The sequence below is a fragment of the Callorhinchus milii genome, unplaced genomic scaffold (genome assembly GCF_018977255.1).
Source record: "Callorhinchus milii isolate IMCB2004 unplaced genomic scaffold, IMCB_Cmil_1.0 Scaffold8, whole genome shotgun sequence".
Classification (NCBI taxonomy): domain Eukaryota; kingdom Metazoa; phylum Chordata; class Chondrichthyes; order Chimaeriformes; family Callorhinchidae; genus Callorhinchus; species Callorhinchus milii.
In genome coordinates, this window is record NW_024704749.1 from 5109717 (window position 1) to 5137180 (window position 27464).

At 43.9% G+C, this 27464-nt stretch overlaps 1 protein-coding gene across 4 annotated transcripts; it reads right to left on the reverse strand.

The window, feature by feature from the left end:
* On the reverse strand, positions 1-26256 carry suds3 (SDS3 homolog, SIN3A corepressor complex component). 4 transcript variants are annotated; one of them, XM_042337730.1, is made up of 13 exons: positions 24672-24916; positions 22966-23038; positions 21244-21299; positions 20242-20313; positions 18641-18660; positions 18003-18159; positions 17362-17457; positions 16542-16603; positions 16046-16067; positions 15787-15892; positions 12255-12339; positions 8900-9039; positions 1-17 (listed from the first exon to the last, which is right to left on the reverse strand). In XM_042337730.1, exons 1-12 carry the CDS (start codon positions 24910-24912, stop codon positions 8941-8943), a joined length of 1089 nt encoding a protein of 362 aa, XP_042193664.1. In that variant the 5' UTR covers positions 24913-24916; the 3' UTR covers positions 1-17; positions 8900-8940. The 4 variants fall into 4 exon arrangements, with proteins under 4 accessions (XP_042193664.1, XP_007897253.1, XP_007897254.1 ...); XM_007899062.2 differs by lacking the exons at positions 1-17; positions 24672-24916 and adding an exon at positions 26031-26256 and having other exon boundaries at positions 8370-9039; XM_007899063.2 differs by lacking the exons at positions 1-17; positions 24672-24916 and adding an exon at positions 25821-25862 and having other exon boundaries at positions 8370-9039.
* Between the last annotated feature and the right edge of the window lie 1208 nt (positions 26257-27464).

Consider the following 27464-nt stretch of genomic DNA (forward strand, 5'->3'; position numbering starts at 1 on the left):
TCCGGGGGTAATAATCCCTTCAAAAAGAAAATAATGATAATTTGGTCACCCAATCCATGACTGTTTGTGGTAGCCTGCTGTGCACAATTGGCTGCTGCGTTTGGCCCACAAATATACAGCTGAGAGATGTCTCAACGATGTGATAAGGCACTATATCAATGCAAGGATTATTATTATAAAACACTCAGTCACTACACTTTATAGTATATCTTGTGAAGCGTTTTGAGATATAATAATAATAAATAATCCTTGCATTTGATATAGACTGTAAAGTGAATTGACTGTATATTTGTAGGCATCCTTCTGATGTGAAAGGCATTCTAATAAATGCCAAGATTATGATTCTAACTTCCAGTCAGCGTTTGCAATGGTAAGGTTTGCCATTAAACTAACACTCTGGGGTCCCCAAACCTTGGTTCTTGCCAACTTGTGCCAAATACTTTCCATGATGAGATGGAACATGATGCTTCCTCCCTTCCTCCACCCCCTCCACTTGCGCAACATTTTTAATTTCAATCTTACTTTGGAAGACGCTTTTCTGCAGTCCTCCAAAAAAAACGGCTGCCGATTTAAGATGTAACCCAAGAGGAACAAACCGCTTATCTGTCGAGGGGTGCCATCTGTTACTTAAATAGGTTAAGGAAGACTTTAAGGAATACTGCAAATTTTTATCAGATAATCCTCGCAACGTTAAACATTAAGACCGAATAGTCTTATAGACAAAAACTAAAGTCTTCAGTGATCATTGGCAAAGCAAGGGTCCTCTCTCCCTGCCTTCTGCCTTATCTGTTTGACTGTTATAATAATAATCCTTGTATTTGATATAGCGCTTTTCACATCGGGAGGACGTCCCAAAGCGCTTCACAGAACACACTGTACAGTGAATTGACTGTATATTTGTGGGCGAACGCGGCAGCCAATTGCGCACAGCAATGTCCCACAAACAGTCGTAGATTGAAAATGACCAATTTATTATTGTTTTTGGTTTTGGAGGGATTATTATTAGGCTGTGTGTGGAGTAAGGAAACTTGCCCAAGGTTTCGCCCTCTGCCTGGAATTGAACTCAGGTCTCTCGCTTGCAAAGCGAGTGCTCTAACCACTGAGCTACAATGATACCCAATAAATTCCAACCAGCAAGCCGAATGGCTCAGTGGTGAGGTACTGAAAGACACTGCTTTGCAGATACATTAAACACTACACGTGCATTGAGCTTGCAAAGCCACACAAAAACTACAAAGTAGTCTGGATGCTGTGACAGCTGCAGGAGAAAAGTGTATGTGAATGACAACATGACCGATTGGAATTTGACAGCGACCCTGGGATGTAAGAATGATGGTAAAAGCTTCTCTGTATAACAGCCCGTATTAAGCTGCCAAAAAGCGGTGCTAAGTGGGTGACAAAGTGGCCTGATTCCAAAGTGGTTTATTACAATAGCTGGAGGGAGTTAGGAGGTCACCCAACCCAGCATGTCCTGACCGACAATCTCCTCCTCCCCACCCCAATAAAACTGGTAACTCGCTTCATTCGCTGTGTGCAAACTGGCTGCCGCGCTCGCCTACTAAACACACAGTAACTAACAACAACACATTACATTTGTACAGTAGTCGCTGGGAACCCTCAGCGGGTCAGACAGCATCTATGAAGGAAGGAAAGTGAGTCAACATTTCCGGTCCACGACCCTCGTCAGAACTGAAGGATTCCGATGAAGGGTCGTGGACCCGAAACATTGACTCACTTTCCTTTCCCCATAGATGCTGCCTGACCTGCTAAGTGTTCCCAGCGACTACTGTTTTTGTTTCAGATTTCCAGCATCTGCAGTATTTTGCAATACATTTGTATAGTGCCTTTCATGTCGGAAGGACGTCCTAAAGTGCTGGGACGCTCAAGTAGTTGTTCAGGTGGATGTTAAAGATCCGGCGGGTCTATTTGAAAAAAGAAGGGAGTTTCTCTTTCTCGGTGTCTTGGCCAACACTCTCCCCAAATAAAACTGGTCACTCACTTCATGCCTGTTTGTGGGACATTGCTGTGCGCAACTGGCTGCCATGTTTTGCCCACAAAATAGTCAATCAACTTTACAGTGTATCCTGTGAAGAGCTTTGAGACGTTTCAACGATGTGATAAGGCGCTATATCAAATACAAGGATGATGATTATTGTTATTATTATTGCCTTTGACTGGAGGAGAATGTCTGTTGTACAATCAGGGCTTAAACCTATGCTTAAAAAGCTTCCCTTTTGGTTACTGGTGTAACCCAGCAACAGTTGTAACAAAAATCGATGTTTTTTGCAAAACAGTAAATATCTTTGATGCATGAAATTAGATAAATGAGAAACTAATTTTGCCAGAGTGCCGCAGAGATTTTCTTTTTAAGAACTCCGCAGGCTTCTTGGCATATCTCATCTGAACATTCACACCACTGCTCTGCAAAGGTAACGCTCCTTCTGCCTGTCGCTGTTCAGCACAGAGATAAGATGAATGCTTGGTGCTCCAGTGCAGACGTAGCTTAAAGGGAAACATAAGCTTCGTCTCGTTTTTTTTTAAATTTACGGCTCGATGCCTTATTTTCAAACGAAAGTCTCCTCTTCGAGATGTTGAGAATCACAAAGTGATGGATTGTGCTGTATGCCTGATCATAGCAGTGTGTGCATTTGGTGATATTCAATCGTGAACCATGTGTTTCAAACCGTGATCTGAGTGGGTTTTGCTCAATATAGGAAGTATGTGAGACCTTGAACGTAAAGTCTGCACCCTTAAGTGAGAAAAAAGTGACGCTGCCAACAATAATATCCTTGCATTTGATTCAGCGCCTTATCACATCGTTGAGTCGTCTCAAAGCGCTTCACAAAATGTGAAGTGAAATGACTGTGTATTTTGTGGGTGAAACGCAATTACACCCAAACAGTCGTGGATCGAGGGACCAAATTTTTTTTGGAGGGATTTATTATCTCCAGAAAGTGATCCGTCAATCAACTAATTACCGGGTTCCTACTTACTGCTAGGTAAACAGAGGCGTATGGAGTAAGGAAACTTGCCAAAGGTTTTGCCCTACCTGGGAATCAAACCCAAGTCCTCCAGGTAGCAAGGCGATTGTTCTAACCACTACACTACAGATAATAATAATAAGAATCCTTGTGTTTGATACAGTGCCTTTCACGTCAAGAGGACAGTTGACAAAACGCTTCACAGAACTGGTTGGTGCACCTGAGGTGGGGGTGGGAGCCGAGGAGGGTGGGGAGGGGGAAGATGACCGAAAGCACGGTGACAGAAGCAAGTTTTGAGAACGGTCTATGAATGAGGCGAGGGTGGAAGGGAGGGAGCAAGCAAGTCGGAGGGACCCTGGGATATAGTTCTAGAGAGTGCGGGACCCTTGAGACCCACTATTCAGAAGCCAGCTTTAAAAGATCTTTTGACATTGTAGCGACCAGCGATGACAGTTCTTATACTACACATGGCGGAAAAGAAAAATGAACGTCTAAAGGTAAGTACATGGTCTTCAGTCTTTGATAATGCAACGTCCCTCATTGAAAATGCCACAGTAATGTGTGATAAGAGTACTCCAAGTGCCATTGTAATGAAACGCAGAATGGCATAATTCAGAACCCAATGGACCATTCGTCAAAGCACATTAAACCCAAGGCTAAGGATTGATTTGCGTCATCAGTCCAGTTCAGTGTGTGTGTTTCACTCACCTAATGTGGACTGAAGTACTGATGCTAATTCCTTCAGAGCTTTGCTTAAATACATTAAAAGCCCTTTCCCCAGTTATCTCCATCATAAGTATTTGAAAGCAAAGTATAATGCTTGAAGTCAAATTAAGTGGCAAGAAGGTAATGCGGATAGGTCTAACTATTACATGACATTTTATAGCCTATTCCTGAGCTGGGTTATTAGCCCATTTCCCGATGTCTCAGTCTTTCACCTTCTAAGGTTGACATTGAGTTCCGTGTCCAACCATATCTCTATCATTTTGATTCGCTTTGAGACGTCTCGAAAACGTGACAAGGCACTATATCAATTGCAAGGAATATTATTATTAGCATTATCATCCAAGGTATGGCTGAGGTTTGACCAGGTTACAACAATAAACAAACAATAAAAATCCTTGCAATTCACATAACACCTTACACAGGAATTTACGTTATTATGCCTGGAGAGAGATCCGCCAAACGACAAACAACCAGGTTTCTACTTACTGCTAGGTAAACAAAGGCGTGTGGAGTAAGGAAACTTGCCTATGGTTTCGCTCTGTCCGGGAACCAAATTCAGGACCTCTCGCTTGCGAGGCGAGTGCTCTAACTAATATGCCCTTAATGGGCCTTTTTCCCTAAGAAACATTTGAAGCAGGATTTTCACTCTGTGCGCAGGATGGTTAAGCTGTCAGCCCCCTGCTAAGTAGAACAGTCGTGCTGAACAAAAATGTTTGGACCATCGCAAATAAATGCGTGCTTGACGAAAACTTAGAACTGTCAAGCAATAGGCAGAGATGCTGTAGCCAGCTTGTCACACATGAGTTTGACACATGGGACATGAGAAATTTGTTTGAACAGCTGTCTCCTGACTGAGTACAAGAGACTTGCAGCTGGAACTCACTCCAGTCTTAAAGGACCAGGATCACAGAAGCGTCGATAACAGGACGAGTTAAACTATGTAGAGTGATTCTATTCGGAGGAGGTAGTTTTAGTGTTTCGTTACTCAGGGTGAAATTACATGTTGGAAGCGAAAACAGTGTGGAGCAATTCATAGAATCTCACAGCATAACGTCCCTGTGCAAGCTCTTTGAAAGCGCTATCCAACTAGTCCCACTCTGCCGCTCTTATCCCAAATTCCTGCAGATTATTCCTTTTCAAGTACACATCCAATTCCCTTTTGAAAGCCACTATTGAATCTGCTCCTACTACCCTTTCAGGCCGTGCATTCCAGATCGTAACGACTTGCTGGGTTAAAAAAAAATTCTCCTAGTCTCCCTTCTGGTTCTTTTACTCCTCATAATTTTGAATACCTCAATCAATAATAATCAAGTTGATCGTTGCTATGTGTGTGGCATTGCCGTGCGCAGATTAGCTGTCACGTTTACCCACAAAAGGTAGTCATTCCATTTTACTGTAGATCCTGTGAAGAGAGCCTCCCAACTCGAAAGGCTCCACACTAAATGTAAGGACTAATATTATTTGATATCGCGTCTCATCAACAAGTCAACAAGGATTATGCTTAAATTAAAACAAAGATCGCTGGGAACACTCAGGTCAGGCAGCATTTACGGAGAAAGAAAAGTGAGTCAACGTTTTGGGTCCACGACCCTTGTGTTCTGATGAAGCGTCATGGACCCGAATCGTTGACTAACTTTCCTTTAATAATAATAATCCTTGCATTTGATATAGCGCTTTTCGCATCTTCTAGACGTCTCAAAGCGCTTCACAGAATATACTGTAAAGTGAATTGACTGTATATTTTGTGGGCGAAACGCAGCAGTCGATTGCGCACAGCAGCGTCTGACTAACAGTCGTGGATTCAAGTGACCAAGTTATTATTGTTTTTTTCTTGAAAGATTATTATCAGGCGTGTGATGTAAGGAAACTTGCCCAAGGTCTCACCCTGCCGGGAAACGAACCCAGGTCTCTCGCTTGCAAGGCAAGTGCTCTAACCACTGAGCTACAGGACTCCATCTTTCTCCATCTTTAGATGCTGCCTTACCTGCTGAGTGTTCCCAGCGATTTGTTTTTGTTTCAGATTTCTAGCATCTGCAGTATCTTACAACAACAACTTGGATTTATATAGCGCCCTCCACGCCATCTCAGAGCGCTTCACAGTAACGAATCACGGGGCCGAGCCGGGGGGAGGGGGAGGAAGGTGACCAAAGGCGCGGTCGAAAAGAAAGGTCTTCAGAAGGGACCTGAAAGTAGGAAGAGAGGGGGCGAGACAAAGGGAGTAAGGAAGGGAATTCCAGAGCCTCAGGGCATAGTGGCTGAAGGCACGGCCGCCGAGAGTGGAGCGGAGGACTCGGAGGAGGCCAGATCTGGAGGAACGAAGGCAACGTTTTTTGAGGAGAGAGAAGGTCAGAGAGGTGGGGGGGGGGGGGGGGGGAGCAGAGGAGTGCAGGGATTTGAATACAAGGGTGAGGATCTTGAAATCGATCCTCTCTGGGATAGGCAGCCAGTGCAGTCTGGCGAGGACTGGGGTGATCGGGGTAAGTTTTATGTTTTAAATGATGTTCACTGTTCTCTTTAGCAAAGTTTCTTTCCCTCTCATTACCTTAAGCACAAAGCAGCAATTTAGGTATTCCCTTTGGAATAATCCAACTGTAAACTAAAATCTATGGAGAATACACATATAAATATCTAGAAAATTAAACAGATGTGAAGAGGCAAGCTAGCTGCTATTTGTGTTGATCCTACACTTGATACAGCGCCTATTAGGTCAGGACGATGATTCCAAAGCACTTCACAGGATTTACTGTGTGTTTTTTGGGCAAATGCCCACATTATGATGCCCAGAAGAGAGAAATAAAAGAATCCTTGTGTGAAGTAGTAATTTTACATGTGGGATTTCGGGTTAATATATGAGAAAAAAAATAGGTTATCTTTAACGGTAACACTTGTAAAGTTACTGGCTCTGGGACAGAGCTAGAAGAGGAATAAGAACAAGTTTTCTATCCAAGGTACAAGTCCAACAAGGAAACAAAACAACATAAATGTATGACAGTAAAAACAGCTCTGTCGGACAGCAACAGGGAAAACATTTGTGTTTATCCATCTTACATTTCTGACCGATAGTTGGTGCAGCCGCCAACTGACATTTCTCCAGCGTGTGATCAATTGGCTGTGAAGGGAATACAAGTCATTTGAAACAAAACAAAATTACCTTTGAACAAGTGCAAATGTTATTCAATACACTTGGTGGAGAACATTTAGCACAGATTCCAGGTTGCCTGCCTTTTACTCCCTCCCTCCCTCCCTCCCTCCCTCAAAACAGCTTGCTTCCCCCAATCTGAATCAACTCAGGAACTGGCTTTTTACCTGGCAATTATTTTATTTCTTTTTATCATTTATACAATAAGAGAAAGGGGTTTCTCCCCTTGTCCTGGCCAATAAATCCCCCAAATAAAAAAAATTTGGTCACTCGCTCAATGGCTGTTTGTAGGACATTTCTGTGCACAAAACTGGCTGCCAAGTTTCGCCCACAAAATAGTCAATCCACTTTGCAGTATATCCTGTGAAGGGTTTGAGATGTATCGACAATGTGATAACGCGCTATATCAAATGCAAGGATTATTGTTATTATTTAGGGATCTGCTGCCACTTTCAAACTTGTGGGAGCCACATTTCAATTCAATTCACTTCCCAAAATGTGACGCTGGCAGGAATTTAGACGATGGCAAGAAAACAGATGGCCCCGGCAAAAGCTACTTTGGTGGCACTTCAACTGTGTTTTGAAGACCGTTGGCTTTTGATGACAGTAGTTTTACAGCGTGTCCAAAGTACATTTCCCAAGAATTCGTTCCCAGTTGTGTTCGCCTTTACATTTAACTTTCCACCTCTCTGTAAGGCGTTTTGTCTGCTCTTTTCCTTCTCTTGTGTATAGTGTACGGTGCAGCCCTCTGGTATGTTGCCCAAAATGGGCATTGGTTTACGTGGCAAGTCAGCGATTCTACACTCATCCAGTATTCGGAAATGTGAAACCTCCAGCCAAGGGCTGGTAGATAGCAATCAGGACAGCTATCCTGCCTATTCCTAACAACAAATTATATTTGTAAAGCACCTTTCACGTCAGGAGGACATCCCAAGGCGCTGGACAGTCAAGGATTTGCATCTAAGCTGGGGGTTGAATATATTTGGATATATATTATATAAGATATAATAATATATGAATATATTCTCGACTCAACAAGAGAACGATTACGGCAACCCTTACTACTGCATCAGCAGAGATCGATCGTTCACACCTAGGTCTTTCACAGTCTGTATGAATTGAGCCATCACTGAATGAACTCAATCACTTCAGGAGCCAAACTCTCTTCGTTTAACGACACCATTACAATCTGTTTAGAAGCATTTAGCGCCTTAAAAAAATACCCCCAAAGAGCAGTGAAAATCTGCCCGGAGAGCAAATGGAAGACTACAGATCATTCAGCTGGTGACAAGCTAAGCAACTTTGAGGCACTTAGGGCAAACTTTCAGAGCAGATAAAAAAATATATTTATAGGTTATTACAAACTGTGGGCGTACAGTATATCCTGTGAAGTGCTTCAGAATATCCTTCTGACATGAAAGGCGCTGTACCAAATGCAAAGATTATTATTATTACAAAACACATCGTGAAAACTAAGAAGGCAAATGCAAAATATTAACATAATCAGCACAATCACAGGCCCATCACGACTTTCAGTTTTATTAAATGCAGAATACTAACTGACTGTGAAGACTCCCGAGTTGATTTGCAAAAGAAATAAGATTTTTTGATCCGTTTGCTATTTTATTTAAAAAAATCTAACTTTTGGCCCGTGTCCACTTGTGACTATGGCAATAAAGCGTTTGGTTAGCGAATAAAACAGCACGTATAAAAGATCAAATTTCCCCACGCAAAGTCGTAACTCAACTGTCCGGGTCGAAATGTTCTAGATTGTCCAGCGTTGAGGCAAAACAAAGAGGCTTCTCATCCGGCCGGGGATCAAGCGAAACCATCCTCAAAATGGGAGTTAGAACACGGCCAGGAAGAACGGTCGACTTCATTGTCGAGAAGAAATGGAACCAAATGACAGAATGTCAAAAAAAAAGGTGCTTTTTACAAGTTGAGGTGGCGTACGAAAATGTCTTTATATAAATAAACATCTTCTCCAGTCCGTATACTAAGCTTGCTTAGTTATAAACGCAAGGTCCCTGACCAAAACACAGGGAAGACTCACTGAGAGGAGATGCTGGTGAGACTTTGGTGAGGAATGCAGCGTTAGGCAGCTGACCGCCGGCGTATGATGAACACCCCTCGATGTAGCTGTCCCAGGTATATGCGCATCTTCGTGCTGTCGCTCGTCTTCCTCACCCAGATCTGCACACAACAAAGAAAATGACTATTAGTAATACTGTTTAACACTACAGGAGAACTCAAGTTATGTATCCGTTACCACGTGTCCGCCCATTGTCTCACACCGCAGGCCACCGAAACCCTCATACATTCATAACATCAAGGCTTGACTATGCCAACTCCTTGCTTGTCGGCCTCCGTAACACCTCCCTCCATAGGCTGCATATCTATGCATCCAGAACTCTGCAGCCCGTGTCCTCTCCCGCACCAGGCTCCGTGACCCTATCACCCCCGTCCTCACCCGACTCCACTGGCTTCCCATCACACAGAGGGTACAGTTCAAGATCCTGATCCTCACCTTCAAAGCCCTCCACGGTCTTGCTTCCCCCCTATCTCTGCAACTCCTAACCCCCTACCATCCTGGTCGCTCCCTCCGCTCAGCGGGCTCTGGCCTGCTTCATGTCCCCCACTCACGCACCCCACCATTAGCAGGCGGGCTTTCCGCCACTCTGCCCCCATCCCCTGGAACTCCATCCCGCAGTCCCTATGCCTCGCCCCCTCCCTCGCCTCCTTCAAGACCTTCCTCTTCGACCGTGCTTTTCATCACCTTGCTTCCCCCACTGCCCTCCACCCTCCCCAATCCCAACCCCCAGGTCGGGTCCAAAACACTGACTGTCCAGCGCCTTGGGACGTCCGCTGTAATGTGGATTGACCCTATATTTTGTGGGCAAAACACGGCAGCCAATTGCACACGGCAGTGTCCCACACACAGTCGTGGATTGAGTGATCACATTTTGGGGGGGGGATATTAACCCCCCAGAAAGTGATCAGCCAATCGCTAACAACCGGGTTCCTACTTACTGCTAGGTAAAGAAAGGCATGTGGAGTAAGGAAACTTGCCTACGGTTTCACCCCACCCAGGAATCGAACCCGGGTCCTCTCGTTTGCTAGGCGAGGGCACTAACCACTACACTACGAGTCTGCACTCCACTGGTAGTTACTAAACATTGCATTAAACCTTTCTCATTACTGTGTAGACAGGGACCTGCTTTGAGATGTTCTTTTCTACTGGAATGGAATCTACATTTCTAAAGCAAAGATCGAGAAGCCTTCCTAGACTAGTACGCAAGCACTAAGAGCAACACACACACACACACACACACAGAAAGTGAAAGCTTTGACCCAATGCATCATTCTACAGCCAAAACGCTACTCCCAGCGATTAACACTAAAGAGCCTCCACATTGTTTAGTCGTTGGTTCATTATTTTCGATGGCGGTTGTATGTTTGAAGTATCCTCCATTACAACTAAATTCCAGGCTGCAGATTTGCACGGATAACTCCAAATATATTCCACGCCCTGTAGAAATCATTTACATGCAAATTCCTCTGGAGCAGTTGGGAGCTTACAATAATATGAGGCAAACAACTGCTCACCATGTTGTGGGATCAAAAACAAGGCATTCACTAAAGTAGGAAAATAATCCTTACGTTTCGACTAGCACCTTAGGACATCTCAACGTGCTTTGCAGGACACACTGCAAAGTGTAGTGACTGTGTGCTTTGTGCGGTGAACGCAGCAGCCACTTTGCACAAAACAACATGCTGCAAACAGCCGTAAAACAGCCAATTTTATTGGGAGGGAGGGAGGGAGGGAGGGAGGGAAAGAAAAAGAAACTCCCATCTCTTTTCCAATAGATCTTTAACATCCACAATGAAGAAAACATTGCAGATTAACCTCTTTTCATCAATGCTAGTTTCTGTGAGGACGATAGCAATCGGGAACGGACTGTATCTTTGGACAACCTGCCTTGTGCTTTTCTGATGCTTCAACTGACATACCAAGTGATCAAAAGGGAATGGAATGACTCCCAGCAAACAAATTAGATTTCAGATTGCTGCTCTGGCACTGGTCAGCTTGGGCACAGCAGTGGAAGGAAGGTCACGGAGCAACGCAAAATTGATGGTGATAGAATGTAGAATGTAGCCCTCGTTCGTCTCGAAGAAGGCCGTCACACAGCCTCCTGCACGTGTTGATCTGATGTTTGAAATGAGATTCACCGTGTGAGGAAATGGAACGCAGCATATTCCTTGGGTTTGTCTTCCAAACTATTCCGTGCTCATCTCAAGAGCACGGCTCTTTCTAATTGGCAGGAGGTGCCATCCCAATTAGTGGCAGAATTTAGGCTTAATGCCAGAGGCATCGGATTTAGTAAGTAAGAGCCTCAGTCACTTTCCCAGCGGCAAAGTGCACAGCACAGGTACTTCTTCAACAGGAAGTCAACATTAACTACTTCAAATGACACCCCCCCCCCACCCCATCCCATCACCAGTTAAAGAGAAGCATCAGCTTGGAAAAGATCCCCATCTACATGCTCCATTAACCAGGGATGGTGCATAAAATGAGATTTTATCACAAAACACAGTCACTACACATTGCAGTAAATCCCGTGAAGCACTTTGGTGAGACAACCTCCCAACATGAAAAGCACTGTATCATATGCAAGGATTATTGTTATTATTAAAGATTACTCTTCCACTCTCCAAAAAAGCTTAATCTGCACTTACATAACAAAGATCAATGTCGGGTCAAGATATTTATTGTCAGACTTTATAGACTGTGAATTTTCTACACTTTCATTTCGTCAGCAACTCTCAACTGGCTTGATAATAGATTTGTTTTGAACAAGATTTTACTATATAAAGCGGACTTGCTGCATTGACTGCACTAGAGTTTATGATTTGCCGTGGACTGGATAAGGAGGCGAAAATGAGAATGGAAAATAAATTATAGGAATGTTAAACAGAAAAGACGAAAAAAAACTACGGTTGTTCTAAGACTATTAAATTGCCACTCCAAGCTATTTCGAGTCCCTTAATGGAAAAGTTAAGCCACATGCATTATCCAATATACGGTGGAGGACAGGAACAGACAATAAAAAGGTGATTGAGTCATCAGTAAACAAGATTGCTTATAAAGTACTTGGGATTTCAGAAAATGACAGCAAACCACAGCAACACGAATTCCACTCAATTTATCAAAATATAAATGTTACTCAACATTGTGCAAATGCCATAATTCTGCTCAGATTGATTAAATAGGAATAATCTACCATTTTGCCAACTTGTGACTCAAATTGATGTTTTGAAATGCCAAACAAAAAAGGACTACATGTGAAAAAAATCTTTCAGAATTCAACGACAAAGACAAACGAGCTAGTGAAAATAAAGACAAATACCTCATTTGTCCCGACTGAGCTGATAACACAGCTGATCTTCGTGTTCTCCTTAGACTCTAGGTAGATGGCCTGACTTTTGTGGTACCTGTGGGGGAAATAGCAAAACCTAAGTACTGTGCATTAGGAACGCACTTGTTAATCAATTGGTGGATCGCTTTTCCAGGGGTAATAACCCCTTCAACAAAACATAATAATAATTAGTTCACTCAATGGGACACTGCTGTGTGCAATTGAATGCCACGTTTCGCCCACAAAATATACACTCATTACACTTTACAGTATACCCTGTGAAGCACTTTGAGATATCTTGAAGACGTGATAAGGCACTATATCAAATGCAAGGATTATTATCTCATCAATCCTTGCACTTGATTATGTTGCTGAAACATCTCAAAGAGCTTTACAGGGTTTACCTGGTGACTGCGAGTATACAGTCTCTGAAGGATTGGAACTGAAAGGCTCCTTTTAACCATCGTTATGGAAGAGTTACTCGGCTTCCCAACCCCCTGGCTTATCAAACCGCAACAAATCTTTGTCTTAACCTCGCCTTCGACAATTCTCTTATTGGAAAAAGCCAGCAAGCTAAACTGCAGACACCCCAATCGCACTGAAAGCAGGAGGATTAAATGAAGGCGGACACAAGTGCGTCACATTATCTGCGATTCCGCACCTCCACCACCTAAAGACATGCAGAGCTTCAAGTCAGAAAACAACAGGACACCTGTGGAAATATTTAAAGAGGAGGAAGGCGCACCACAATTGGAAGCAATTAACCTGAAATTTGTGTTAAGACGAGTGTGTCATCTAGTCGAGTCTAATTTTTACCAACACCTTTAAGATCTCCATTTCCTCATTCATACTTTCAGCTTCACATCCCATTACTGTTAACCCTGGAACATTCCCAAATTATTCCTTTCCCCTACAGTCTAATTGTTTCCTCTGCAGTGACCGCACGAAGATCATAAACTCACCGTGGGAAATTGCATCCAACCCTTAGGCAAAAAACCAGAAGCAAAGGAGCAAAATTTATTGGAATTAAATTGTCAGCATCAACATGGTACCACACTGTAAGATGCATTCAATGAAAGAGAATACAGCAGGTTTCATCCCTTCCTCCACAACATACTAGAGGTTATTTTTGTGAAATTACAAAAGCAACAGACTGCTTTTTTTTTGTCCCTGGAGCTTAAACCCCTTTGATCTCAGTGGAGGCTTCGCACAATACAGAGATGCAGCAGCCAAGGTCTAAAGATTCCCTTACACACAACTCCCCCGCCTTCCCCGTTGGGATGCAATAGGCAAAGCTAAACAATTAACAATCGGCCTTGTAATTCATGGAAGTCTTCTATAGAACCATGGGCTTGATCGTCATGCTGCCGCAACAAAGGAAGACAGAACTCAGTGGAGTTTGAACATGGTTAACAATTCATCTGACTCACATCAGACATCAGAAAAATGTTCCATTAAGGCTAATGCTCTTGAACCTTTGAGAAATTGTCCTTCGATTCAGAAGTAGCAAAGCAGCTTACAGAGCATCGATAGGGGAGTTACAAATATTTTGAAAAGTGGAACGCAGTATTTCAGGGAATTTTCAAAGTCAAACCAAATTCAGGCTTTGCACGAATCTTGCTGTTTTAAGAGCACTGCCACCTCAAATTGTTTCACCCGCTCGCGATCTTATCATTTCAAATCCGGATTAACATTTTCCATTCAGCGTTCCCGTGCAGTCTTTTTTTTATCACAGCATCTTATCAGCAACACTCGGAGAATACATTTTACCTCCTTTTTTAGGATGTGCATTGTGTGTGACTGGACTCGCTTTTGACAGTCGTGCATGCCACTTGCAGCCTGCTTAAGTCTAAAAATAATCATAATTCTTAAGTGTGATACTTAGGGTTATGACGTCGTAAAGCGCTTCACAGGACATACTAGAAAGGGTAGTGACTAAGTAATTTGTAGAGCCTCTCTAGGTTTTTCCAACAACAACAAATTACATTTGTATAGCGCTTTTCACGTCGGGAGAATGTCCCAAGGTGCTGGAGTCAGGATTTGCACCCAAGCTGGGGGTTGGGATCAAGAGAGTTGGAGGGCAGGGAAGGTGGGAGTAAGGAGGGTGATTGAAGTAAAAAAAGAAAAGTAAAGAAGGAGCAGATATTAAATTGAGAAACCCAATAAAACCCATCAATTAGTTCTGCTGTTTTGTCTGTACTTCTTGCGGTGCCTAAAATACCGATTTATGAAGACTGCTTGTTCATTATCTGCATGAACACTAATGTTAATGGATTTTAGGATTTAAATCCCAATCTCCCAGGCCACGGCACTGTTTCAGCTTTATATATCACACATCAGTGCTGGTTAAACCTTAAGCAGGTTTCCTTACTCCACACTCCTCTGTTCACCTAGCAGTAAATAGAAACTCGGTTGTCAGCCGATTGGCAGATCATTCAATCCACGACTGTTTGTGGAACACTGGTGCGTTTCACCCACAAATACACAGACAATCCGCTTTGAGACTACTCAACGGGGTGATAAGGTGCTGTATCAAATACAAGAATTATTATTATGAAAAGTTAAATTTGGAGTCAATCGTTGCTTAATGGGTTATTATAGATTCGAAGCAAATATTCCTCCATCCCAACGCTACAGATTCAAAATATTCTCATTTATTTCAGACCATCCTGTAAGTGACAATGCCGAATGCTAAAACAGTGGTTTCTTGCATTCCTACAAACAGCTTGTTGCTGTTCTCATTATTGTCAGGGCACCCACCGGAGCTAACGCACAACCAGGGAGGAAAATAATCTGAAAATACAGTGTGGTTACAGCACCGCCTTGTGGCAGTTTGTCTAAACTTCAGAACACATGGATATTTTACCAAATGTACGTGGAAAAACTCATTAAGATGTGCAGCTTGGTTTCAGCCTATAATCATTTTTATGGTCAAAAGAAGCTATCACCTCTTTGTTAGTGTCCCTTGGTACCTTGCCCCAGTGACAGCAAATTCACGTGAGAACCTAGACTGGCAGCGTGAGCAGAGGGAAGAATCTGCCACATGACATTGGCACGTGTACCAGAATCAACGAGAGTGGGAAAAGCTTTCCTATAATAATCCTTAATAATCCTTGCGTTTGATATAGCGCCCGCCTTATCACGTTTTTGGGATGTCTCAAAGCGCTTCACAAAATATACTGTAAAGTGAATTGACTGCGTGTTTTGTGGGCCAAACGCTTTATGCAATGGGATAGTGGTTAGAACGGTAGGTTAAGAATCAGTAGCTCGCTGGTTCGAATCCTGGTCCATGCTGAGTTTGCTGACTTCAGTATGGAAAGGCCAGATGGACCCTGTTTTGTTTCAATGTGAAGTGTAGTGACTGGATTTGTAGGCAAACGTGGCAGCCAATTTGCACATAAACAGCCATGATGTGCATGATCAATATTTTCAGCTCTCCGAGATGCTTCTCTGAGTGAAGGGAGCTATATAAATGTAAGCATTACATGGTATCTTGCAGAAATACACAAATGTCCTGACTCACCATCTCTTATCATAGTAGAGCTTTCCATCCTCTATTCGGGCTTCGTATCGCTGTGCTGGGGATTCGGTGGGAGCGCTAGGAAGGTGCTCGGGAGAAGACGGGGAGGCTATCGAAAAGACAAAACAGCAGCAGTGAAGCAGCATGGACTGAAGTGACTGAATAAGTTTGATTTGCTAGATCTGTTCTGCTTCCAGAAAAATAAGCTTGTACATTTTGCAAAGAATAGGAGAAATAAAGAAGAAATCAAAAGCATAACTACCTGGTCGTTTTGGTGATTTCAGCTGTAATAGAGACAAAAAAATATTTACGCATTACTCTCCTCGAAACACAAATTCCATTGTTTCAGATCTTTTATCTTTCAAGAATTATTTTAATCAATTATTTAGCAACGAACACTTTTTAAAGTTCTTTGCTAGTTAAAAAAGTTGTGGTTACTGGTGCCTTTTTGTACACTGTCTATTGTACAATGCCGGAAGTCAAGTTAATGTATGCAGCTTTCTATTGATCCTTTTACCCCTCATCTCCCAAAGCCATTCGGTTACTTTTAGATTCCACTGAAATACAGTACAACAGCCGCCCTTTGATACCTCACCCAAGTGACCCAATTCACTGCTGTTAGATTCCATGATTCGAGTGGTAACTACAACTCCAATGAGGTAGCACTTGATACTGTAGTCACGAGAGACTTTATTTTGTTTGTCAAAAGCAAAATCGATATTTTCTTTGTTGTACCCCAAGTACCTAAAGTGAATTACCTTATTAAGGGTGCGTAAATCATCCATAATCTGCTCATCTGTTAACAAGTAATTTAACTGCGGTAAAGGTGGTTAAGAAAAATCGAGATGGGTGGGGGCAATTTATAAGAATGAGTAAAATATAACAGCAATATCAGCTTTCTGCTGCAAATGCAAGACTAAACCCACACACTTTTCTTATACTGTACTTTTTTGTCCTTTATGAGGAAGCTGTGATTTTGTTTTAGACCACCTGCCAGTTATCTATCTCTGCTCTGCAATCTTAGAATCTCACACTGCGCCGCCTTCCTCTGTGCTTCAGTAGTGTCTGATAAAATCTTCTCAAAAAGCAGTTCACCATTTTCATTTCCTTAGCATAATGAACACAGCAGATACAACACAAATTTACATTTATACAGTGCTTTTCTCATCGGAAGGATGTCCCAAGGCAAGTAACTGTCCTGGCTTGGCAACCAAGCTGAAGGTGGGAGTCAAGAGGGTACAGAGGACCAAAGGCGCAGTCGAAGAGGAAGGTCTTGAGACAGACCTTGAAAGAGGTGAGGGGGGAAGAGTCAGAGGGATTCCAGGATGGAGCTCCAGAGAGTGAGGGTTGAGTGCCCGACCGTCAATGGTGATTTAAATTTATTAATTTAATTTCAATTAAATTCCCATGTATGAACACAAGTTTCAAAAGTGAAACCCAGAAGATGTTTGCACCTTTCCCTATTCCTTAATAGAAATATTACAAAGCATCGTATAATTATCTATTTTACAACAAGATCAGTAAGGTGTGTTAAGGACAAGGTGCATTTGCTGATATTTGACTGTCTTAAAAGGATATCAGGTGCAGGTTTTCGTCTTTTGTCTGGAATCGGAACTGGGTCATTGGGTCTCCTTCTCAACTTCCTGGTCATAATTGGCTTCACTTCCATGGAATCTGCAATAACAAAACGGATGCATTATGATCACCATTACATCCCTATAATGTCTCATCGTTAACAGAGCGAGAGGACCCGAGTTCGATTCCCAGGCAGGGCAAAACCCTAAGCAAGTGTCCTTACTCCACAAGCCTCTTTTGACCCAGTAGTAAGTAGGAACCCGGTTGTTAGTCAATTGGTGGATCGCATCTGTGGGTAATAATCCCTTCATAGTACATAAATAATTTATTCATTCAATCCACGACTGTTTGTGATTCACTGCATGTGCTGCCACGTTTCGCCCACAAACTATGGTCAATTCACTTTACAGTATATTCTGTGAAGTAATTTGAGGTATCTCAACAACAAGGCACTATGCCAATGCTAGGATTTTCTAAAAATTAATTTATAGCCTTTGTACATGCTACAGTACTTTTTTTTCTAGCCAAGTGTCCCTGAAAGGCGCGATTCAGATTAGAAAATGACTAATCCATTTGTTAGCACTTTGCTTTTTCCCCCTTTGCAAGCACAGCAACAAATTAGGTTAAGTCTTCCTTTCACACACCTCCAGTGAGTTCCATTGTTAGCCGCTCATTCTCAATCATCTTTTTCTTCTCTTCTAATTCTGCAATCAGGTTCTCTTTCAGCTCAATCTTTTTATCTTCAAACTCTTTCACTGCTGCCTTCTTTTCTTTAATGTAATTCCTTTCCACTTGCTCTGTCTGGAACAAAGAAACACTTTGATGTCTCGGCTGCAACAGCTCGTAAAAATAAAAACCTTGGCTAGCTGGTAAAAATTGCGATGAACATTCAACATCTTTCTTTCTGTGTTGTATTTATGTAGGAATGTGAGAGATTATTACTCCCAGAAAGCGATCGCCAATCGACTAACACTTGGGTTTCTATTTACTGCTAGGTAAACAAGGTGTGTGGAGTAAGGAAATTTACGCCCCATCCAGCAATCGAACTATGGATCATCTCACCCGTGAGGCACGCATGCTAACCACTATGCTACAGAACTCTATTGTGCCCTCTTGGAATGACTTTTATTACTGCACTTTTTTTTAGATAGAATTATTTGTATTTTTAGAATGACTTTTTATGTCAAAATGCCCCCAAAGTGCTTCAAAAAATTACTGCTGAGTATAGTGACTGTTTTTTTTAATATAAAAGGCAGGAAAAATAGAAACCCAAATCACTCACCTCTAGTTGCAGAAAAAGCTCTGTAGAGGAAAAATATATGCAATGTTAAGGTTGTTCTGCATTTCAAGAATTATCGATTACGATTAGCATCTTACCAGTTTTGATACGATAATTCTATTGCTGCATAAGGCAAAGTATCAGTGAGATTGCAAACTTTCAAAGGCTCCATTCTTGCAAAAAAAAAAGGGTTTTCTTTGCTGTTTACAGCAAAAACTGTTTATTAAATCATGCAACAGAAGCCTGAGAGAATTTTCTATTAAATATTAAAGTAGATTTAAATGTAATTTCAGAAGAGCTCCAATTCTAATTGTCATTTTTTAACAACGTGATACAAATCGATTGGAACTCTGAAACTCTGCATTTTAACTCCAGTGTTCCAAGTTATTCTGAAAGAGTTAAAATTCGGTGGTGTGGTTTTAATGTTTATGCCCTTCATTTCAATGCACATTTTTATTATTATTATTTTGCACCAACATGAAGCACTGCCATCATCATACTTCAGCTTGACACTTCAGGGTCTTATCAATCAATCACGCACAAACTTTCCTTCACATTCCCCCCCACCCCCCGCAATTGCACAGTAAAGCTGCTTGCAAGCCTGGGCAGAATCAAAATCCACAAAAACAAATCAGTCAATTTCCAGCTCACCTAATACCAGAAGAGTACCTCACAAAGCTTTGTAAAAGCCCGGCCTAATTTTAATTCAGACTTGACGAGAAATATAATATCAAGGATAATACCTGACACGTCCAATTTGGAAATTTGCCTTGTGAGGATAGAACGAAATAATTCCTGAAGTTTGATGAAACCCGCGAAAACAAGTTATTGAGGTCTGTTCACTTAGCAACAGCGTTCACAAGGAGGATGTTTGGTTAAATCTGATAAATAATAATAATAATCCTTGCATTTGATATAGCGCTTTTCACATCTTCTAGATGTCTCAAAGCGCTTCACAGAATTTACTGTAAAGTGAATTGACGGTATATTTGTGGGCAAAATGCAGCAGCCAATTACACAGAGTAGTGTCCCACAAACAGCTATGAATTGAAGTGAACAATTAATTATTGTTTTTTTTCCTTGAGTGATTATTATCAGGCGTGTGGAGTAAGGAAACTTGCCCAAGGTTTCGCCCTGCCAGGAATCGAACCCAGGTCTCTCGCTTGCGAGGCGAGTGCTCTAGCCATTGAGCTACTGGACTCCACAATGATGAAGCATCCTTAAGTTACAGGGGTGACAAGTTAGTGTTCAAGGACAGATAGTGCTATAATAATGGTCTTGCTTCCACTGTCAGCGAGAGAACAGATAGCACGAATATTAGACTTAACTCATTGCCAGTCTCAACCACTTAGTTGCACTGAGAATTCTGGATATTTTTATCTCAAACGTATTTTTGATGAGGCTGCCCTTATGTTCAACTGTTAATGGACTGTATCCTGCAGTAATGAGTCACAGGAAAGTCTTGGGTACAATCCTTGGTTAGGAATGAGCAAGCTTGTTAACTCAGGCAGCAGTGCCGGGGGAAGTCTATATTTTATTCTCAGTCACTCCTTTTTTAAAACTCAGTTTTCAATCTTGCAGCGAGAGTAGGTTAAATGACAAACCCGCATTTCGTATTCTTTCTTTGTACTGTTGATCGAGTTTTTTCATCCTCTTTTGATACTCCTGCAATGTACCTGCAAGTGTCAAACCACACAACGCTGTTATACATTTCCACCGTGGTGAAAAATAACGCACTTCTCTGCTTTGCAGCAAAATAATCCAGTTCATTATAACGTGCCATCGTGAATTTATTTTTCAATTTGCTATCTGCAAAACTATACACTTCCATGAGTTTTGACAACCACAGCGACAAAGAAGCAAATAAGGAGCATCGGCACTGATCGCCTTAAATAATTCAATATATGGCTTCTTAATGGTTCAGTTGGTAAGTGCACAGAACCGGAAAGACCTCAGGTTCTATTCCCAGTGTGTGGGGAGTTAGGTCTCAGCCATGGTAACAGGAGTGGTGCTGCAATAGGACTCAGAGCTCCTGGATTAAGGAGGGCAAAATAATCTGTTTGGGCTAACACTCCCGACTTCCACTGGGGGCACGGATCTGTTGGGACAGTACCAACTCTCACAGGAACACAAGAAATCTGAAGCACTGCCACTTACATGAGACACTCGAGAACAAATTTTTGTGAATAACCATTTTAAAAATATATATATACTCTTTAATATCCTCTGTGCCTTATAGTACTCTCCACTCAAGGGGCCACACTTAAACTCTTAACACAAAACACTGCAGATGCTGGAAATCTGAAAACAAAAAACAGAAGTCACTGGGAACACTCAGCAGGTCAGGCAGCATCTATGGAGAAAGGAAAGTGAGTCAATGTTTCGGGTCCACGACCCTTCGTCAGATGATTCACTTTCCTTTCTCCATAGATGCTGCCTGACCTGCTGAGTGTTTCCAGCAACTTCTGTTTTTGTACTTAAACTCTTGTCAGCCAAGTCATTCTTGACTGTTCTCCTGCCTGCGCTTACTCCCATTGATCGGCATTCTGGTTTTGCTTTGGAGCCCTGCGGTTTGATCGATGATTAAATAAAAACACAGTGCCCACCTTCTTGTAACTGTTGTAGCTGCCTCTTAAGCGACGTTAGTTTCTCCTGGTACATCCTGAAAGCAGAAGATTCAGTAAATAGAGACGGCCATATAAAAAACATGTTGAAGCCTAAAGTGCAGAATCCAATACTTCAGATTGATTTTATTCAGTAATTTAGACTATGTTCTAATTCTACTATAGCTAGCACTTTCTGTACTTCAGTAAACACGTCTTTTATTAACATGATGAGTCAATGCTTAAGACTTCAGATAAGCAGAAACTTTTGCCTTCATTTCAATACTGGTAGCAGTGACATTTAAAGCTGTGATGTCTCGAAGGCAAATTATGCAACACTCTTACACACTGTACTACAGATAAAGGGATGGGAGTTTGATGGAAGTTTGAATCAGGTTCTACTAGAGACCACTCTTGCACAATCGCTAAGTTATCAGGCTGAGTGAGCTGTTAAGCATTGCAGAGTGCAACTGAGGAAGGAATGGAGGAGGATACTGTCAGAGTACTTACACCTGCTAATGCAGACATGGATGATGCCTATGGGATTAGACAGAAAACGTAGGGAGCGAATTAAAAGGAAATAAAAGCTTAAAAGTTAAAAGTTGAAAACGGACCCCCACAAAGGTTACTCTGTATTGTTGAAGCAATAATAATGAAAAATAATAATACTTGAATCTGATATAGCGTCTTTTCATGTCTTCTAGACATCTCAAAATATTTCACAGAATATACCATAAAGTGAATTGACTATATGTTTTGTAGGTGAAACACAGCTGCCAATTGAGCACAGCCGTGTCCTACAAATAGTCATGGATTAAGTTATCAAATTATTATTTTTTAAATTTTTTTTTGAAGGGATTGTTCGGAAAAGCGGAGGATTAGATTTTCAGGGATTGCATTTTAGTTTTAAATTCATCGCCTCAAAATTTGGATGGGAGGAGTATGGCGTTGAAAAGCAGAGCTGTAAAGCTTTCACAAAGAAAAAAAACCCCATCAATTTATTTGCAGTATTAAATATTCTGGCTCAGTCGGTAGCCCACTTAATGAACTGGACTTCCAAGCTTGGAATTAAATAACCTGCATCCGCATGATCAGTTAAGAACATTACTCTTGGTTTTCACATTTTAATTCTGTGAACTACAATTCTCAATGACGCTTTTCCTTTTAAAAAGTGGGACATTTTGGTTTAGAAACTCCTCTCGCCTTAGTAACTTCTGCTTTTCCATTGCTGGATATCTATTCAGTTTCTAGTAAGTAAATGACAGTAACCTTGCGCCATCCAAGCTCCCCAAGTAGAAAGAATAACTGCATCGAGCAAGACATTTTCCTATCAATTCAGCCTCCAAAAATAACCGAATGAAATAGGACCTAAATGAGTTCTTCATTAATCAGTTAATTACTCAATCCACGACTCACGTTTGTGGGACACTGCTGCTTGCAAGTGGCTGCCGCGTTTCCCCACAAAATATACAGTCAATTTACTTTACAATATATTTTGGGAAGTGCTTTCAAGTCCCGCCTGAAAACCTTCCTTTTCGACCGTGATTACGATCCCCTCCCTCCTTCCCATGGCTCGGAGTCAGGCTCCACCACTGTTAAGCACTCTGAGAATCTGTCCTGGGTGGAAGGCGCTATAAAAGTGCAAGTTGTTGTTGTTGTTCATTTCTTTAACTGCACCAGGCATCACATGTAGTAGTAATTCCTTCATATTGTGACAATACTTACTGTTCTTTCACCTCCAAGTAATCTTCGTCATCTTGCTTGTTAACAATGTCAGTTTCACTTGCATCCTCTGTATCTGTCAAATGCAAGGGAAACAGGATCCAAATAAACCATTTGTGAAGAAAAATAAAACCACATCATTGAGAGAAATTAATACCAGAGTAATTAAGAGTCAATTGTCCTTCACATCACTCTCAAAAATGGAGACAGCATCAAGATGCAGTTTAAGATCTCTGAGATGCTAGCTCATATGAAGGGAACTATACAAATGCAAATTGTTGTTGTCCAGCGCCTTGGGACGACGTCCTCCCGACGTGAAAGGCAACATACAAAAGTAATTTTGTTGTTGTTCTAATCATATAACAACAACTTGGATTTATATAGCGTCCTCCACGCCGGACGGTATCTCAGAGCGCTTCTCACTAACCAATCCCAGGGCCGAGCCAGAGGGAGGAAGGTGACCAAAGGCGCGGTCAAAAAGAAAGATTGTCAGCCGAGACCTGAAAGTGGGAAGAGAGGGGGCGAGGCGAAGGGAGTGAGGAAGGGAATTCCAGAGCCTCGGGGCGTAGTGGCTGAAGGCACGGAAGCCGATGGTGGAGCGGAGGACTCGGGGGACAAGGAGGAGGCCAGACCCGGTGGAGCGAAGGCAACGGGCACTGTTGTGAGGAGAGAGGAGGTCAGAGAGGTCAGGGGGTGCAGAGGAGTGGAGGGATTTGAAGACAAGGGTGAGGATCTTGGAAGTCATACAGCACAAAAGAAACTACTGTAAAAATACATGTTGGAATTCCTTCCCCCCCTCCCTGACCCCAGAGCCAATGTGGCAATCTCATTCTGTCTCCCTTCCTCCCACTATCTCCAGATATTGATTTAGTTTCATGCTAATGTATCCAGAGTTTGCCCTTATCACTCAGCACAAGTTGACCTGCCCTATAATCAATGGAAGTTGTCAGCCTGGCTAAGCTGATAGCACTCTCGCCTCAGAGCCAGAAGGTTCTGAGTTCAAACGTCAACGTTGGGACTTCTAGTCTATATTCTCAGCTGACATCGCAGTGCAGGGCTTATGTTACACTGTCAAAGGTGCCGTCCTTCAAATGAGATGTGAAACCGAGGTCCCACCTATCTGTTCAGGTCGATATTAAAGCTCCTATGGCTCTACCCGAAAAGAGAAGGCAGTTTCTCCTGGTGTCTTTGCCAACATTCTACCAAATACAATTGGTCATTTGCTTCATGGATGTTTGTGGGACATTGTGTGACTACAAGTAGTCACTCCATTTCACAGTAAATCCTGCGAAGCACTTTCTTTGCAACATCCTCTCGCCATGAGAGATGCTATTCCGAATACAAGGATTATTAGTATTACCTCATCAGAAGGGTACTGCTAAGGTCTATTAGTAAAACATTGGCAAATGCTGCTTGACCAGCAATGACCACTGCACCCCCCCCCCCCCCCCCCCCACTAAGGCTTCAGTTTGCAGCGTTCAACTCTGATTGATCAGTACAGACTCGACAGTTAAACCTGTGATTCTCTGGGCTGTGTGGCACAGCTGAGTGGGCCCATTGCACAGAAAGGATTAAATGAACAATAACAACATAATAATAATCCTTGCATTTGATATAGCGCTTTACCGCGTCACTGAGAGGTCTCAAAGCGCTTCACTGTAAAGTGGACTGACTGTGTATTTTGCGGAAGATGTGCAAAAAGTTCATACATTTCCTCCCCGTCCTGTCACAACTTTCTTGTTCTCCCCCTCTCGGTTTTCTTTCTATCCCTACCTGTACCACATTATCTCTCCGGCTCAACCTCTCGCTCCTAAAATTGGAGTCAGCTCGGCAGTGAGATAGACTCAAAGCACGTTCAAAAACCAGCGAATTCACAGGTCTTACACCCTCGGTCAGCCTCACCCCTCCATCCTCCCCAACCTCCATCAGCTCTTCCTCCTCTACTTCCATCAGCTCCCTCCCTCAGCTCCTTCCTCCCCTTCCTCCCTCAGCTCTTCCTCCCCTTCCTCCCTCAGCTCCTTCCTCCCCTTCCTCCCTCAGCTCTTCCTCCCCTTCCTCCCTCAGCTCCTTCCTCCCCTTCCTCCCTCAGCTCCTTCCTCCCCTTCCTCCCTCAGCTCCTTCCTCCCCTCCCTCCCTCAGCTCTTCCTCCCCTTCCTCCCTCAGCTCCTTCCTCCCCTTCCTCCCTCAGCTCCTTCCTCCCCTCCCTCCCTCAGCTCTTCCTCCCCTCCCTCCCTCAGCTCCTTCCTCCCCTCCCTCCCTCAGCTCTTCCTCCCTCCCTCCCTCCCTCCCTCAGCTCTTCCTCCCCTCCCTCCCTCAACTCCTTCCTCCCCTCCCTCCCTCAACTCCTTCCTCCCCTCCCTCCCTCAGCTCTTCCTCCCCTTCCTCCCTCAGCTCCTTCCTCCCCTCCCTCCCTCAGCTCCTTCCCTCCCTCAGCTCCTTCCTCCCCTCCCTCCCTCAGCTCCTTCCTCCCTTCCCTCCCTCCCTCCCTCAGCTCCTTCCTCCCCTCCCTCCCTCCCTCAGCTCCTTTCTCCCCTCCCTCCCTCAGCTCCTTCCTCTCCTCCCTCAGCTCCTTCTCCCCTCCAACAACTCCCTCCCTCAGTTCCTTCCTCTTCTCCCTGCACCACCATCATCAGCAGCAGCAGCAGCAGCAGCTCCCTCCCTCCCTCAACTCCCTCCTCCCCTCCGTCCGTCGGCTTCCACCCCCTCCCTCCGCCCTCAACCCTTTCAGTTCTCTCCACCTTCCCTCTCTCCCACCCTCAGCCCCCCTCACTACTAACTCACCCCTCTCTCCTCTCTCTCCATCTATCAGCTCCCTCTGTCGTTCCCTCCCTCCCTCCCTCAGCCCTTTCCCCACTCACTTGTCTCCATCCTCCTCTCAGGCCTCCGCCTCTCCCACTCTCTCTCCCTCTCTCTCTCTCTCCCTCCCTCACTCACTCCCTCCTCCCTCCCTCATCTCCTCCACCGTCCCTCAGCTCCGCGAGGCCTACGCGCCGCCGCCGCCACAAACCAAAACAAACCCACCCCCGAGCCCCGAGCCCAGGCTCCGGCCCAGGGCCGCCTCGCTTTACCTTCGTCCGAGTCGCGGCCCCTGAAGCTACGGTCGTCCTCCTCGTCCACGCTGTCCAGCTCCTCCTCGTCGTTGTAATAGTCCACGATGGGCGAGAGGAGAGTGGCGGACATCTTCCAGGCCTCCTCCCTCCCTCCCTCCCTCCCGCCTTTCTTCACCGCCCGGGGTTCACTGGCGATTCAAACCCCGTTCGTAGCCCAAAGTCGACCAAACAATAGCCCCAAAAAGTAGCCCAATATTTACGACGATTACGCCGCGGGTTTAACATTTATTATTATTGGTTTAAGATTTTTACTGTTTGATTTTTTTGCGGGAAAAAAAAACTGGGCCAGAAAGGGCAAAAATAAAAATGTATTTTTTTGAGGGGGAGGGGTGGAGGAGGGGGGGGGGAGGGGGAAAGAGAGCAGGAAACATTTGGGCTACCCGCCCAAAGCCGTTTTTTTTAAAAAAAAAGCTATCGCGCGAGCACAAACCCGCCCGATTGGGCGCGAAGAAACCCGCCCAATCCGGTCACGTTTGCTCCTCCCTCCCCCCCGCCCGCCTGCCTGAAGGGGCCTTCGACTCGACCGCCCCGCAACCTTTCGGCTCTTCCCCCCGCCCCCCCACCGCTTGATCAATCGAAGATTTTTTTAAAAAAAATATTGTACGTGTTTGTATTTGAATCAAAAAGAGGCGCTCGGCACACAAACACACGGAAAAAAATAACAATGCGGGGAATAATTTATATCAGGCAAGGAAGCGGGCGCCTCGGGGGTAAGGGGCCTTCGAGAGGGAGCCTTGATGCCCCGGCGAGTGACGGCACGTGGCCTGGGGGTCGCTGTTTGTAAAGCGCGCGCGCGCGCAGCAGCTGCATTTATTATTACTGTCGATAATTATTATAATGATTATAACAACGCTCGGGTGTGATGTAGCGCCTGAGCGCATCGTTGAGATGTCTGAAAGCGCTTCGCTGAAATATATATACCGTGAGGTGAAGCGAATCGACTGTGTACCCCTCCCCCCCCCGGGCGAAGCGCGGCAGCCGATTGCGCGCGTGTTACGTTTATCATTAAAGCCCTTCACCTCTCAAGGGCGAACCTCTCGCAGAGAGAGAGAGAGAGAGAGGGGGAAAAAATGACGTCCCTGCGTTCAGGACCTCTTCGTCAACTCTGCCCCCACCCCGCGTTGAGCGTCGTTGCTCTGCGAGCCGGTGCGGACTGGAATGGGCCGCGTAACCGGCCTCCTTCCTGTGCTGCTTCCTGAGGGGGTCTTCTCCCGGGAGTTGAGTTGGCTTCCAAAGGTGCCTTGGATGTCAGAATCAAGTCCACCCTCTGCGGCGGACACTTGTGCTCTCGTTCGTCCGGTTCCTGAGCCGGGCGGGTCTGCAGTACTCCCAAGGCGCTGACGATGACAGCTCGGCCTGGCTCGTCAGTGGACTTGGAGGAGACGGACCGGG

Coding starts and splice junctions, on each gene's coding strand:
- suds3 (XM_042337730.1), bottom strand. CDS start 24,912: ATGGAAGTAGAGGAGGAAGAGCTGATGGAGGTTGGGGAGGATGGAGGG. Junction 21,300..22,965: donor TACTTGGAGGTGAAAGAACA/GTAAGTATTGTC, acceptor TTCTGCTTTCAG/GATGTACCAGGAGAAACTAA. Junction 15,893..16,045: donor GAAATCACCAAAACGACCAG/GTAGTTATGCTT, acceptor TCTTTTCGATAG/CCTCCCCGTCTTCTCCCGAG.